The sequence below is a fragment of the Dromaius novaehollandiae genome, chromosome 5 (genome assembly GCF_036370855.1).
Source record: "Dromaius novaehollandiae isolate bDroNov1 chromosome 5, bDroNov1.hap1, whole genome shotgun sequence".
NCBI lineage: Eukaryota > Metazoa > Chordata > Aves > Casuariiformes > Dromaiidae > Dromaius > Dromaius novaehollandiae.
The window spans coordinates 57,404,888-57,420,082 of record NC_088102.1 but is presented as its reverse complement, the minus strand read 5'-3'; the positions used below and the strand labels follow the sequence as shown (position 1 = coordinate 57,420,082).

Here is a 15,195-nt window from a genome sequence, read left to right as displayed (position 1 = left end):
AGCTAAATGCTCAGGAAGACAGAAAGAGAGAAACATATTTTTCATATGTATGTGATTTCTAAAAAGGGCCAGGAGTTTCTGGCCCAAATAAAGCCTCTCCATCTCAGATCCTGCAAAGGCAGCACTAATTATCATGCAACAGACATGAGCTACAGAGACAGGTACCTCAACTGAAGAACAGGCTAAATAAAATAGGTTTGTTAATGTGATATTAGAGAACTAGAAACACCCAGATGATTTGGTCCTTTTCACAAATATATGGCTCCTATGCCACAAAACATTACTACAAAGGACCCTGCTTGTTAATACATATAGCAGTGTTTTCAAAGTGTCACAAAATTTATGTTCGCAAAACTCTTTGTTTCCATCTGGAGAGCATAAGTTGTACAGGAAAATGGGGTACATTGCTTTTCTTTTATATTCTGCTTTACCCACATGATCTGTTCTTTGTCATTACATCCCGAGCTGTGAAAGGAATGGAGAGCAAAACGTTGCTCCTCTTGTTCCCCATCCCTTCCCAACCAACAGAAAGGCGAAGGTGGAGAACTGTTCCAAACTGCAAGGAGGAAAAATGGTACCTAAGAACTCCAAAGTTAGTCACAACACTATCTGAAAAATAAAAGGAAAAGGAAGGCTGGTCAACAAGGTGAATCCCAGGTAAAACTAATCAGTTAGAGGTTAAGTGTACCTTCTTTGAAGAAGTTAGTCTGTATCAAGGAAACAGAAGAAATAACCACAAAAAAGACACTTTTAAACTTTTCTTTACAAGTACTAGCTTAGCCAAAGCAGAACATATAGCTGATGACCCCAGGGTAGAATACGTATGTTGGGTTAGGTACACTTTCCATGATGACTACAGAATTTCAGATGCTTGTGCAATAGCTGTAGTTACAGGATTATAACAATTTATATCAGCTTGAACTTACAGCATGTTGTGCTCTGTTATATTACAAATATGCAGAATGGATCATTTTAGCTAATATAATGAGCAAGCATTTTGAGAAGAGGGGAAAGTCTTCATCTTTTTTTTCTTTTTCCTCTCTAACTCTGCATTTTTTGCAGTTTCAGATACTATAAAACGGTGTCATCCAACAGCAACAATACCATTTAGGCATGGGAAATGATACACTAGGTAAACCCATCAGTATCCACTTCCTCATATACCTCTGTATTAGTAACAAATGCAATACATTCTTTGATTTAAAAACAGACCAGTGGCTTCAGTCTGCACTCCTACATGATTTAAGAGAAAATATCACTCAGAAATGTCTTTATTGATACATATCTTACAAAGCATACCCTTTAGAAAGTCATGAAATCTTTAAAAGACATCTCATAATACATAACCTATTATTTATGTAAGTTATTTCAATAATGAACTATCTTCTTTCTTAAAAATGTATCCTTATTTTGAAAATGCTTTGTATAATGTCAGCTATCAGTCACTGGATGTTATTATACTTCTTTTTGACACATTAAAGATACAATTTCTACTACCAGAAATGACCTTTCTTTAAACAGAGATTTATAGAGCATAATACATTTTCTGTCAATCTTCTTTTCATAAACAAATTGAATTTTTAAAAATGGTATCTCAGAGGTTTTCTGAATCTCAAGTCAGATTTGTAACAATTTTCTAAGTTCATTCTAATCAACACTTTTTTGAGGTACTGACAGCCTAATAGAACACAGACGTCTCAAAATGCTCTACAGGTAATAAGCATTACACTACCAGATATTTCATTTAAGACCATAGTCAGAGAACCTTATGTTTAAGAAATTATATCTCCTCAGTTGACAGATGATAACTAGCCACATCCATGTTCCTCGTTACTGGAAAACAGAGTAAAAGAGGTTAGCTCAAACTCTCTTCAGTGAGACCTTCAGGCAACCAAAGATTAGGTCTAATGCAAACTGCTGACTTCTACTAACAGGGTTAACTATGAGTATAGTATTACTTTCTTTTAAATCATCGCTTAGTTAATGAGAACAGGATTTTTCACCAGCCTATGATACACTGAAGTTATCTTTAGAAGCCAGAAGCATTGCATTCACTTCCCAGACAATAATGACAACAAAATAATATCCTTTCCCTCCCCTTTGTTAAACTTTCTTAAATGAAATGACCTAGACAGGATTGTGAGATTTACATAATTCAGAGCCCCCTGCCTTAGCTTCTCAAAAAAGGAATGCTCCCTTCAGAATTTCACGTTTGTAAAAATACTGTACAAGCTTGCTGGGTTTCTATAAAAGCATTTTGAGAGCAGTGAAATAATTGGTAATGTTCCTACTTAGTTTAGGATTTAATACACTATGACTAATGTGTATTAAAGAATCACAGAAGATAGGGATGAAAGGGACCTCAAGAGGTCAGCTAGTCTATCTTCTTGCCCCAAGGCAAGATGAACTATATCTAAACCATCTCTGACAGATATTTACCTAACTTGTCCTTAGAAATCTTCACTGATGGAGATTCTACAATACTCCCAACCTGTGTCTGCAAGGGCAAGTTCTTCTAGTGCTTATCATTAGAAAAATATCTCCTTACATCCAGTCTACATTTCCACTGCTATAGTTTACTGTAACCTATTCCTGCTTGTCCTACCATCAGTAGACAACAGAAATACTACCCTTTGTATGTCAGTCTTTAACCTACTTGAAGACTGTTATCAAGATTCCACTCAGCTTTGTCTAAACAACTCCCATTCCTGCCTCACAGGCCATACATCCTAGTCCTAAACCAATATGCATATTCACAGCCTTCTCTAACCGATGCACTGTTTTCTTGAAGGACAGTATCTAAACCTGGACGGCCTTATTATGGCTGAGCAAGACAGAAGTGCTTCATATGCCTTCTACATGAAAGTTCAGTGTATCACCTCTGTGTATTTTAAATTATACTTTTTGGTAGCACAAATCACCCAACGCTACTAAAATATTTTATGTTCAAGACATTTTATAATCCTCCCCCCCACCTTTTTCTGGAGAACAGCTACACCATTTCATTTGTTCAATTAACTATTCCTACTAGTATGGTATTCTGCATGTCTTTCCTGAATTGTATATAATTTATTTCAGACCACTGACCTAAATCTTTTTGAATTCTAATTCCATCTTCTAAATGTATGCAATTATTCCTTCTACTCTTTGTCAAACTTGACATGCTTCACGACTGCAATAAAGATATCCATTGCTCAGGACATTTATTGAGCTGCTGATTAGTACCAGACCCAATATTGGGATAAAGCCTGATATTTCATTCAATTTCAACTGTGACTCAATGACAGCTTATTTAGAAGATAAGGATTTAACAATCAACATGGATGTGACAAAAACGAAACTGTCAAACCAGCCTATACTCCTCCTTTGACATGATAGCAGACTTCATCGATGCAGAGTATCTCCTGTTTTGTTTTAAAGTCTTTTGACTCTATCTCAGTTGAATACTCATAAGCAAACAAAGGAAACATTGCACTGGGTGAAACTCTCCTAGAAGCTTAGAAATAGATTATATATATTTTTTCCAATATTTTTCAGAGTACTGATATTATTTCACAAATGCCTTTTCTCTCTCACCTCTCCTTAAAGATAGGCAGTGTTTTGGCCTTTTTGACTGTGTGGAACTTTGACAATTCTTTATGTTTTACAGGATGAACTTCATTTTGAAATTTGAAAATATTTACACATTTTCTAACTTGTTCTTTCCTCATGTAAGCTGGGTATTTCCATTTGCTGATACTAACTATGCTGTGTATACCAACAATTTGGGGAGCAGGAGGATTGGGAGAAGGAATTTTTGACTTTGATGAACTCCAGTTACGCAACACTGATGAATGGAAGTTAAAATTCTAATTCACTTTGTTTCTAGATATGCCTCAAAAGTGACAGATTGTACTAACTGGACGCTTAAATCTTCCATTTCTCTATAGAGAATGAAGTTGTATTTCAGAGGTGGTATTTCTGGAGAATTCTTCTTTCCATCTCACCTTAATCTTGACCTAGTGCAACTTTTTCACCACAGGGAATCCAAATGTAGTGGCATTTGTCCTCAGGGTATGTGAAGACAATAATCAAAGTTACAAGATAAATGATACAATGTATATGAAGAAAGAGTTGTAAACCCCTCTTCATACCTCTCATTGATCTCTTTCTGATACTTCACTATTCCCAAGGTGTTCTTTATTCTTCCCTGACCCTATCCACATCGCACTGTGGGCCAAAAAAACGCTGTTTAAAATGGTGGTTGTCTGCTGCCTTGGTATGCCTGAAACTCATCTTTATTTGATCATCTTCCTCACCCTATCAGTTTGTGCTCTACTGAGAAATTATTCACTGCAGCAGTCCTACACAGTATCTACCAACATTTCTAGAGTTCCCATGACTTTATCAGAAGTTATTTATAACAGGAATTGGTGCATCAACAATATGACCAATACCAATAATTAAATAGCAACAAAGTCAAATAAATAATTAAATAAACTATTTTGCATGAGACAGAATATTTTTGAATAAAATACATATTCACAGGATTGTAAAGTATTCAGAAAAAGAAACCTAGTCTTATGGTCATAGGTCACCAAGCATATTAACTCAATCTAATCTTTCAGTTAGATACTAACTAAAAATAAGAATAGAATTCATACGATAAGAATTATGAACTTTTATCAGGATGACACTCAAGGAAAATATCAGACGTAAGCAAGGCTTATAAAACCAAATGCAGTAAGCTTAAAGTCTGTTTCCTACACTATACATATGAGTTTGTTTGTTTTTAATCTAAGCTCAGTGCAGTTGGATTTCCCAAGCAGTTTTATTCATGCTATTCCTTGTAACCAGTCATTAAGAGAAAAATGATGCGCTTCCACTCCTTTAAATAAATAGACTTTGTTTTTAAAGAATTTGCTACATGGCTACAAGGCCAAATCAAGCATAAATTAAAAAACAACAAAAAAAATCCACAAAATTTTGAAACACAGATATGGTTTAAGGGTTATTTTTGAACAACTTTTAATCATCCAAGTAATCACCTGAGGTTAGTGCAGATTTTCTGTCTAGAAAGAAATAATGGAAATTTTAGAGCAAATATATATTGGTTGTTTTTCATTCCCTTCTGCTATTGCCTTTAGTGAATGTAATTTTATGAACTTTGTATATTAAGAGAATTTCATTTGGAAGACTGAAGTTTTCTGTTTATCTACACACTAACCCAACAGCAGAACAGGTTCTTCCTATTCTTCTTTGTTGTTAGGTATCCTTCTGTTCACAATCTACTCCCTATAAAACCAAACTCTGTTAATGGGTTCCAGTTTGTGACTCAACTCCCACCGCCTCTTTGCCCAAATACTACTACTACTACTACTACACCACCCCCATTATTAAAAATCTCAGTCTCACAGTTTAAATCTTTTCTTCTCAACACTTTAAAATATTTTGATCTTCATTTTAAAAGCTGCTATTCAAAGAAATTCCAGTGTGTGATTACATTTAAGTCTCCAAAAGCTGTTATTTATTAGGCTTATTTGTTTCTAGGGTCTGCTCAGTTATTCACAGGTAGACTGGAACATTTACTTTACTTGCATCTATTTTTGCTCAAAATAAAACAATAGTTTTTGTCAAATCTTGAATGGGCAAGTCCCTATGTACTGTTCACCCTTCCTCTAAGTAAAACACGTAAATATTTCTTAGCCATACAGTTAGTGGAATTAAGCCCAAAGTCATCAGACATTCTAGCTAGCTGCTTAATTGTAGAGAAAAGACAGAAGCGGAGTTAATCTGCTTGATAACAATATAAGCAATTGCTACCTTTCGGTCAAATATTCCTGTATCTGTCTTCTGTGGCCCTGCTACTGAAAAAAAAATTATACATAACATATGTAGAATTGGTTCAAATATTGACTATAGAAAACAGATTTTATATTTGATTCTTTCTCCTGAGTGTATAAATTGCTTTTTTTTTCAACATAGCAAGAACATGCCCTACTAAATTAAAACCAGTGATATCTGATTGTGTAATGCTGAAAAAAAAAATAACAAGGAGACTTGGCTTTTGCTTCTCTACTGTTCTAAGAAAGGTGCTTCATACTGCGTTTCTTTTATGAAACTCAGTTTTTCTATTAGAGTGTACTGTAATTAAAAACAATTACAAAAAGGCATCCTGTACTACTTCTTGGGGTTGGCCCTATACATTGGGATCTATAAAACCCAGATATTATATAAATAAAGCGACTGTGCTGAACAAAGAGATTGCTAGTCTGTATCTGACATTTGACTTGACTTGAAATGTCTCCAAGAAAGATACAACGGACATGTGTGCCACAGGCTAATACGAGCCTTCACTGCTGTCACTCATTTTCTTGTGGTCTTCCTTAATTCATTACTGATGGACATGAACTATAATGAGTTATTTGTTCAGAGAAGAGTTTATGACTTTCTCTAGAATTAGGGTTGTTGTGTAAGACATGTCCGTACTGAGTATTCACAGTATTTTATATTTTCCTTAAGTGAAGTTGCAAGATGTTAGAAGTAAAAGTCATATAATTAACACGATACAGCATTCTAAGCTGTATCATCTTGACCCTAAAAACTGTGTATGGATACCTTCGTATGCCATGTGACACACTTCCGAAAGCTGAAGGGGCATGGGGCTCAGGGAGTAGTTCACAGACAAATAGTTATTCCCTGTCCCACCACTCAACCTTCAATAGGGCTAGACTGAGTATTCAGCTGGGTCCCAAGCTGACACAGTAACATCTGCCTCAACTGCCCCTGCTCACTTGCTTCCTCTCCAGCTGAGGAGCCAGTGTACTGAGCAGCCTCTGTGCCACGGTGGCATTGCAGCCAGTCAGGGGATGTAGCACTGACACGGCTACAATTATAAAGGTTTTTCACAGCAAATGTAAATGAAAAAATACCATTAACTACTAATATACACACAAAATCCAAACACACAGTAGAAGCACATGCGATTACAACTTACCACATTTTTATTGTGGGCTGCAAAGATAATTCTTCAGGAAGGAAAAAACTGTGACATTTTATGGACTGAAGCAGTTCTGAAGACATTGTTTTAGAAACATCATAATAATGGCCAAACCTTGCAGATGATGTTGGGCTGACCTGTGGAAACAGCAATGATTACAATAACCTATTAAATGATTACTTGTCCTAAGAAGAAAATTAACTAGCAACACACATAACAGAAATCTCTGGGTTTTTATATTCAGCATAAGTATAAGCTTTAAGTAGAGCAAGAATATAAAATTTGTTAGTACTAAGTTCTGGCTCTGCAGCTGACATTCTATATTGTGATTTTTTTCCACACAGAATTCAACTCTTACTGCTCCAGATTGCATTACCAAGACAGATACTTAAAAGAACGTTTTTCTGCACATACTCTAGGCATACGAACATGATTTCAGACAGAAAGATACATGAACTGTGCAGACCATGAAGTGTTCGTTTTACCTAACAGATTTTTCACTATCTCTAAAGGATATACTGAGAGCTGCTGAGACATTTTGTAGTTGACTTTTGAAAATGTTTCACTGCGTTTACTTACGATCAGTAATAAAAAAATAGCACTGCACCTTCATACGTCGAATTTTTTTATAGAAAATAGTAAGAAAAAGGAAAGCGTTAAAAACTACTTTTAACTTCTTGATTTTCTAATAACTATCAGGTTGAGCATTACAAGCACATTGCACAAAATAACCATGCTTTACTATAATAAAGATACTTATTATAACAAAGATACCTGCTCTTAATTTGGTTATGTAAAACTTTACCAAAAATGTGTAAAAACACCAAAGTGAGAATTACATATTGTGCATATGTTTTGCTAGTAAATAAAGAGAGATTTTCTGCAGATTTTTATTTTTTAAAACAAGCAAGCTGCAACATTATTTCAATTACAGATATAATAATTTAAAACCCCTATAATGCTTTATTGCGCAGTATGTAGGAGCTCCCTTCTGTACATAAAATAAAGAGGAAGTGAACAGGTTTTGCTCTTCATGTAACAATCCCTTTTGTTCATCTCTTCTGCCCTTCCCATTAGAAAAAAAATTTATCTTGGACAGAATAGTCAGGCAGAGTCAATGTCAGAGGCAAGTTAGCTTCTTCCTGGGAAAGAAACAGCTTGGCACAAATGTAAAACACTATATACTATTCTTTAACGTACGCGCTGGAAAGGAAGAATAGATGACAAAAGCAAAATTAAACTTGATCTCAAGGTTATGGCACAAACAACACTGTGCTCCTGAGCAGATTATCTCTCACTAATGTTCCAACTCTTTTGAGGAAAAAGAAAGGTCATTTAGAATAACCAACCAAGTTTCATGATACAAGTAGCAATCAAAACCACAATACATCTAAATGGTAAGATGCCTGGACTGAGAAATTTGCTGAACTGGACATTTCACAGCAGCTTTGCAGGTCAAAAGAAAGATGACCTATTATTTTATTTTCAGAACAACTACCCAAAGTCTGGACTGCATTTGAAGTATGTACTGTACAACTCAGGAACATGCAAAAAATCTTTAAATCATTTTTGTTTCTCCCAACTCCAAGACTTACTACTGTGCTGAATCCCTCATAACAGCCAAGAGCCACCTTGTATCTTAAATGCTAATGCTTTAAAATAAAATGAAAAGCACCGATAGTTATGGAAGAAAAAACAGATGAGAGAGAAAAGGTAAGAGCTGAAGAGGTGCTAAGAGATATGTTAAAGACACATCCACATGCAGAATGGAAAGCCTTTTGGAGGTACTTTAGAACAGGTATGGGGGGCAGTGGAGGAAGGTGAGAGGCAAGGTGACTGTAGTTTACCTTCTTTTAGCAACACTTTGCATAGTGTGCATGCTCCCAGTCCTGTCTATTATTTCTGGCTGTAGGGCTATGTGGTGCCCTCATTTCACTTTAGGACTTTGCTTGGCCCTGATGAACGCATAGCATGAGTGCCCTAAGCAGGATAGCCATATCATGGCATATAATGCTGAAAAGAGTGTTAACTTGGCCATAATGTTTCTAGCATCCTATCTAGATGTAGCTCTGGTAGCTGTGTGAATAAGAACTTGGCTGCCAATTCCTGCTCAGAGGCAATATGACGCACGTAAAGCCCAAGAGTAATTAAAAACTCTGTGCTTTCTTTTAAGTCATACATATGCCACAGAGCTAATCAATTACCAAAGCAAATATTTCCCCTTAAAACCTCCTCTTTGGAAAAATATGCATTTGGTAATGTGGTTTTTGCATAAAAGAGTTAAGCATTTTCTTTAGAGCCATCCTCCCTCTGAATTTACCTTCCTTCACACCCAGAAATACAACCTTAGCACTATCATCAACAAATCCACTCCTCTTCTGGTCTGGCAACAAGCTCCCAACTCAAAAGACTTTCAGAAGTGGTTTGCAGGCCATCAGTAAAAAGCCTACTAGCTCTGTGCTTAACGGCCTCGTCATAAAATGGAATCTTGCTGGAAGAGATCCAGGACTTCTCTCTTCCTCTTGTGGATGCTTTGTAATTTTCTCTTTCTGGGTACATGATAAATCCACAGTAAGATTACTAGCTATCAGCGAAATGGCCATGATTCATTTCAATCCAGCCCTCAAATCAAACTATCAGGCTCCTAAGGATGGCAGCAGAACGAATGCCTGCCTGAGCAACTCACTCTTCAAACGGAGGGTCAAGTTCTAAAACTACTCCTCTGCACCTTATACAAAATACGCACGCACAGGCACTCTCCCCCACGCCTACTTGCGCATTCATTGACTACTTTTTTTCAGATAAGGAAAGTATCTGATACAAAACAACTCTCATTCTTAGCTACTGCTCAGATTAAAATGCAGTGATCAAGCAACACTTTATTGAATTTTGAAATCACATCACTGTCTACGATGAACAGAAAAATATGACTGAAAAAACAGAGAAGCTCTGATTCTTAGGTAAAATGAAATGGTATTTCATTTATACTTAAAAGTACAGAATTACTCTTGAAAAATGACTAGGAGTTGCCCCAATATTTTTGAAAGTTTTTCAGTAGGTTTTAAAACAACTTAAAACGCTTTATAAAAGGAGTTTTCTTTTAAACAGGCCAATACATAAATTTTATCAGCTGTCTGAAAATTCGGTGTGGTTGTGTGTGTGTGTATGCAATGAAAAGTTCTTTAGAACCACTTCTGTTCCTATTCTGTATTTGCCATTCTTCCTGTAAGCAGGAATGACAATAGTTACAGTGAATTATTACAATAATGGGATCTTAGTAATAATTATTTTTTGTGTAGTGGCCATGAAGCTTGTGGTTTTCATAAAACTTGTTCTTTTTAATAAAATAAGCACTACAACAGCAAAAAGACAGACTCCAGACATGCTAAACATGACATGTATTTTTAGTTAGCTTTCAGATAGCAGTCATATTATGTATTTCCACAATTTTATTTCACGCTTCAGCTTACCAAGAATATATTAAACTGTTAAAATTAATGAGAATAATTTGATTTAGAGTAAATATTTTGAAATTATTTGATTAGTGGATGTCAGGCCAGTTATCAGGGAATAGAAAATATCTTTCCTGTAAAATCAGAAAAATAAGCAAACTAAAAGCAAACTTTTGGTTATTTTTAGTACAAATCATTAATTTTTAATTTAAAAAAGCAAAACTGCTTATATATTTCTAGTCATAAGAGGTAGATCTTTTTTATTATAAAAAAGGAAAAAATATTCTCTAAATCTGTGCTTCAGTTTATCAGCAACTGCATTTTACACAAGGAAGTACAGCAAAACATAACCTATCAAACTAAATTCTATTTTTTTTTTTTTATGTAAAATGTAACTTTTTTCAGAATAAGGATTCTGAAAGCAATTTAAACAGGGGCTGTTCTTTGGCCTATAATCTATTCTTTATCCGGATTACAGATCAGAATGTTTTTACTGCAATCTCTGCCAGAGCTCATCTTTTTATTGTGTACTTCCAAGCCCCCTTAATGTTTTAGAAAGGCCTTGACTAACTGAACTTTGATCTGATGTCTTCATTGAGAAAAGCTCCAGGTTGCCCATTTCAGATGCAAATCCTTACTGAGGCCCAATAGAGTTTAGTAAAGACAGCAAAAAAGAAGAAACAAGAAGTTTCCAGGATCCTCTTTGAGAATCCTGAGGCACATTGGTGTCCTTAATCCACCCTGCTGCATGGATTAAGGTGGGTGATAACCTCTCTTGATTCAAAAGAATAAGCACAGTGCCTACAAACTGGGTGGAGACTAGGATTTGGCTATAATAAAACACCATGCAATAAAAGCTCGGTCTATGTCAGAAGCCTATGAATAGGCCTCAATGTACTGCATTCCCAGGCTTAGTGGGGAAGCTTGCAAAAAGCCTACCTGAATCAAGTAAGCATGAATAATCTGCCTTAGCAGAATGACCATGGAGAGTGCAAAACAGAGACTTTCCATTCCTCTTAAGTTTGATCTGATAAATTTATCAGTGGATTGTAGGCTCAAGCCTGTTCTTTCTTGGATTCCTCGTCTGCACACGGAGAAATACACTAAATTGTCAGTGAGCAGAGCATGCTTTTATGCTACCGTCTGCTGTTAATGTTTCTAATTGCAATACTAATGTGCTAGAAATCTCAGATTTAGGATGAATCAAGGCAGAAAATTGATTTCATGCTGTGACAGTTTATATATTGCCCCAAGAACATAAGCAGTTCATTCAAAAAAAAAAAAAAAAATCACTGTCTTGCATTGCAAAACAGGCTATCCATATACTCAAAAGTTTAAATTAAATCGACCTCTGCTACTGTTAAAAGTAACAAACTGGCAAAGGCATACCAAGCAAGTGTTACTCTGACAGATTTCTTGTAAATCAACTGTCTTTTTGTGACGTATAAGGTATATGCACATCTGTGAAAAGAAACTGTGATAGTCACGAAGAGTACTAATATAGATATCATGCATAATAATAAAAAAAAATTAGCTACCTAGCAGTTTATATGAGATCTAATGAAAGGGAAGGGAATATGCTAACAGTTAATGAAAATGACTTTAATTACAAATCAAAACTAAATTAGGCAGCAAAAATACTGTCAAGACAACTTTTTCTCAGCATTCTTTGCTCCATATAAAGCCAGACATTGGACAGAAAAGTTTTCTGCTACCATGTTTAGTTCTAATAAAAAGTAAAGCTATTTTCTCCCTTTCATATTTGAAGCTATTTGACAGTAGTTTCTAAAAACTTACTAGTTTATCAGTCCAATGAGTTTTGAAAATACTCCTTGAATACTTAATTTTACAGAACTATCTGCCAAAAGAAAATGCAAAAAACAAATCACAACTGAACTTATTAATTAAAAGATATGACTAAGTGTATTAAATCATCCAGGGTAAAGAAAGGCTACATCAGATATTATTCTTGATGGCGCATATTTTGCAAGCAAATTAATTTAGCCAGCACCAAAATTTCTGATAGCTGCATTTCAAAATATTAAAAAAATCAATTTCAAAAATATTTTTCACTAGATAGAATATTCTGAAGAATTTTTACAATAGTTTAACAATTAGAATTTTATTTGCAAATTTTAATTTTTTCTTTGAAATTTAACACACACACAAAAATACCGTATATCAAGTGTTAAGAATGATCATAATCTGATTCAGAAAGCTGCATTAATAACAAGGAAAACACCTCACAAAACATTGATTGTTTTATTCTATATTGCACAATCTAATCATAATAATCAAGGACAAGTCCATCACATATTGTAGAGAAACATTATGTTACCGGACAAAGTAACAGAGGATGAGTGCACACCTAACTGGATTATTTATATGTTTTTCTATTTTGTTAGAACATCAGAACAGTGTTTATGAGAGTAATGACACGCAATTGTTTCTATATCAATGTACTAGGAATTCTGTTAAGATTTTTAACAAAAGACAAATTATTTTGGGGATGGTTCAGAGTGGCACAGCAAGCTCCACAATAATAAAATTGATGAGATTATATGATTACCCTGGAGGCTGTTTGATTTGGCATGTCACCACATATAAGTCTTTTCTGACACAACTATATAGCCATGTCTGTGCAATTTCACAGAAAACCAAACATGCCACGCCTTATAAGATCATTTTGTCACATTCCAATTATGTTTAAGAATATGACTGAACTTACTAGGCAGTTACAACTACATCTAAATCTGAATTTATAAAAGATTTAGGCTAAAATGTATAGATGTAACAAGCTTTTTGTTCTGGAGAGTAAAAAAGTGTTGCAACTTTATTAAAGGTTGATTGTGTCGCTAGATTAAATAAGTAAGTAACCAGCCTAGGGAGACATATTATTCACAAAACACTAACAGCTGTAAAGTCTGAAAGACTGACCACTGGGCTTGTTTCTTGTATTCTCCCTTCACAGTGATTAGTTTCTAGTGACAGTGAAGCTGATATAATCTCAAGTGCTTACTTTAGTTGTTACGCACATGGATAAGCAAGTCAACAGCTTGCTTCAATACAGTACTTTCACTAGAGAGATCTAAAAAGTACTGTCAATTAAACCTGCAAATCAATTGTGTACAGCTAAATTTGGATGAAGCTTGTAAGCGACAAAATTATTATTTTTTTAAATCTGTCTGAAATCAATATTTATTGAAAAATCCTTTGGAATGTTAACTTTTTACTTTTCAATTATTACTGTCTATATTAAGTCTTACATTTCTTGTAAACTGTTACGTTCCACATCTCTCTGTATCTCTAGTAATCAAGAAGTATCGTGGTATATGACAGTTTACCCTCAGGAGGCAGTCCTGTCACGCAGTCTATTAGCAGTTCTATTGTCTAGATTCTACCGAAATACACTTGCTTTACAAATTCGTTTTGCCTGCAAGAGAAAAAAAATGAAATACTGAAGTTTTACCTCCACTTTTGGTAAATTTTGGTAGCGCCAGGCTATTTTCATAAAATCTTGAAAATCTTCAGACTTAACAGCTGTTGCTTCTCCCAGTTCATTTCTGTAGTTATCATCAAGCAAAGGGGCTGGAAGTTCCTACAGATGGAAAGGGAAAAAATGACATCTATCTACAGTAGAAATGGCAATTAAGATTTTTATTCAAAGAAAATCTGCAAGCTAATAGAATTATTTTAATATTGTAAAATTGTAACAACACTTGATTAAAATAACAATGATATGAAAGACTGAGTCCCACTGAGATGAAAAATACTACCCAATTATTATTACAGGCAAAATGGACTGTACAATCATAAGAGAAAGCAGAATTGAAACATATCATATAGTCTACTTTACATGAACATCTTGAGCAGCGGCATCCATATTAGGTCTTTTAAAGTCTTTTTTCATAAGATGAACCACCAAACAGTTTCTGAGAATAGCCAAGTGCCCTGCATAATGAATTTAAGACTATTTGATAATACGCTTACTTTTCTTTGTTAGCTTTTGTAAATCTTTTAGGAGGAGTCAATAGATCACACTAGTCTGCAGATACAGGCTGAAAATGACTGTTACAGGATGGTTTGAATCTCATCTTCTGCTATTAGGCATGATAGCTACTAATGACAGACAACTCATGAACACAAACAAAGGAGTAAAATGAAGATACAGATATTTAATATTTTAATTGATAAAAGTTTCTAATACAAACAATCCTAGCTTTAAAAGTATGGCATTACACACAGGTAGATTTGTAGCTTTGACTTAGACCTGGATTAGGAACAATGTTTTATTACTAACTTTCTGCTTTCCACCTTTGTTGCACTGTTGGAAAAGTAAACAGCAGTGGGTGGATTGCAAGCACAGCATTCATTCTTCATGCACTGTGCTGCTACACCTACTGCAGGAATGAAATGCTGCCAACTTTTCTGACCTGTCTTTATCAACCATCTGGGTAAAGTGGAGGGCACAGGAACACTGCGCAAGTCTCCCCTTTATCTGCTTGAAGTAGATCACGACTTACCCGAAAAGCTACATTTTCATTAAGGAAGGATTATTGAGAGAACCACGATGAGGACTCAAAAATATACAGAGCCAGCCACTATCTCTTTTACAAGATACTAAGTGTGAAGACATAAAAGAAACAAAACCGCTAGATGAAAAATCTCAAACCAAGTATGGGATACATATGAACACCCTGAATATTGGTAGAACTGATACCGACCATAAAAACTTAAATGACTTTCAGGGCTTTATACAGGCAG

At 35.0% G+C, this 15,195-nt stretch overlaps 1 protein-coding gene across 1 annotated transcript in view; it reads right to left on the bottom strand.

The window, feature by feature from the left end:
- ELP4 (elongator acetyltransferase complex subunit 4) overlaps positions 1-15,195 on the bottom strand; it is a 159,232-nt gene that overhangs the window by 112,510 nt on the left and 31,527 nt on the right. The window contains exons 4-5 of the mRNA XM_026121680.2: positions 13,901-14,029; positions 6,977-7,116 (exon numbers count right to left, since the gene is read on the bottom strand). Coding sequence (XP_025977465.1) covers positions 6,977-7,116; positions 13,901-14,029 — 269 coding nt within the window. The remainder of the gene's footprint in view (positions 1-6,976; positions 7,117-13,900; positions 14,030-15,195) is intronic.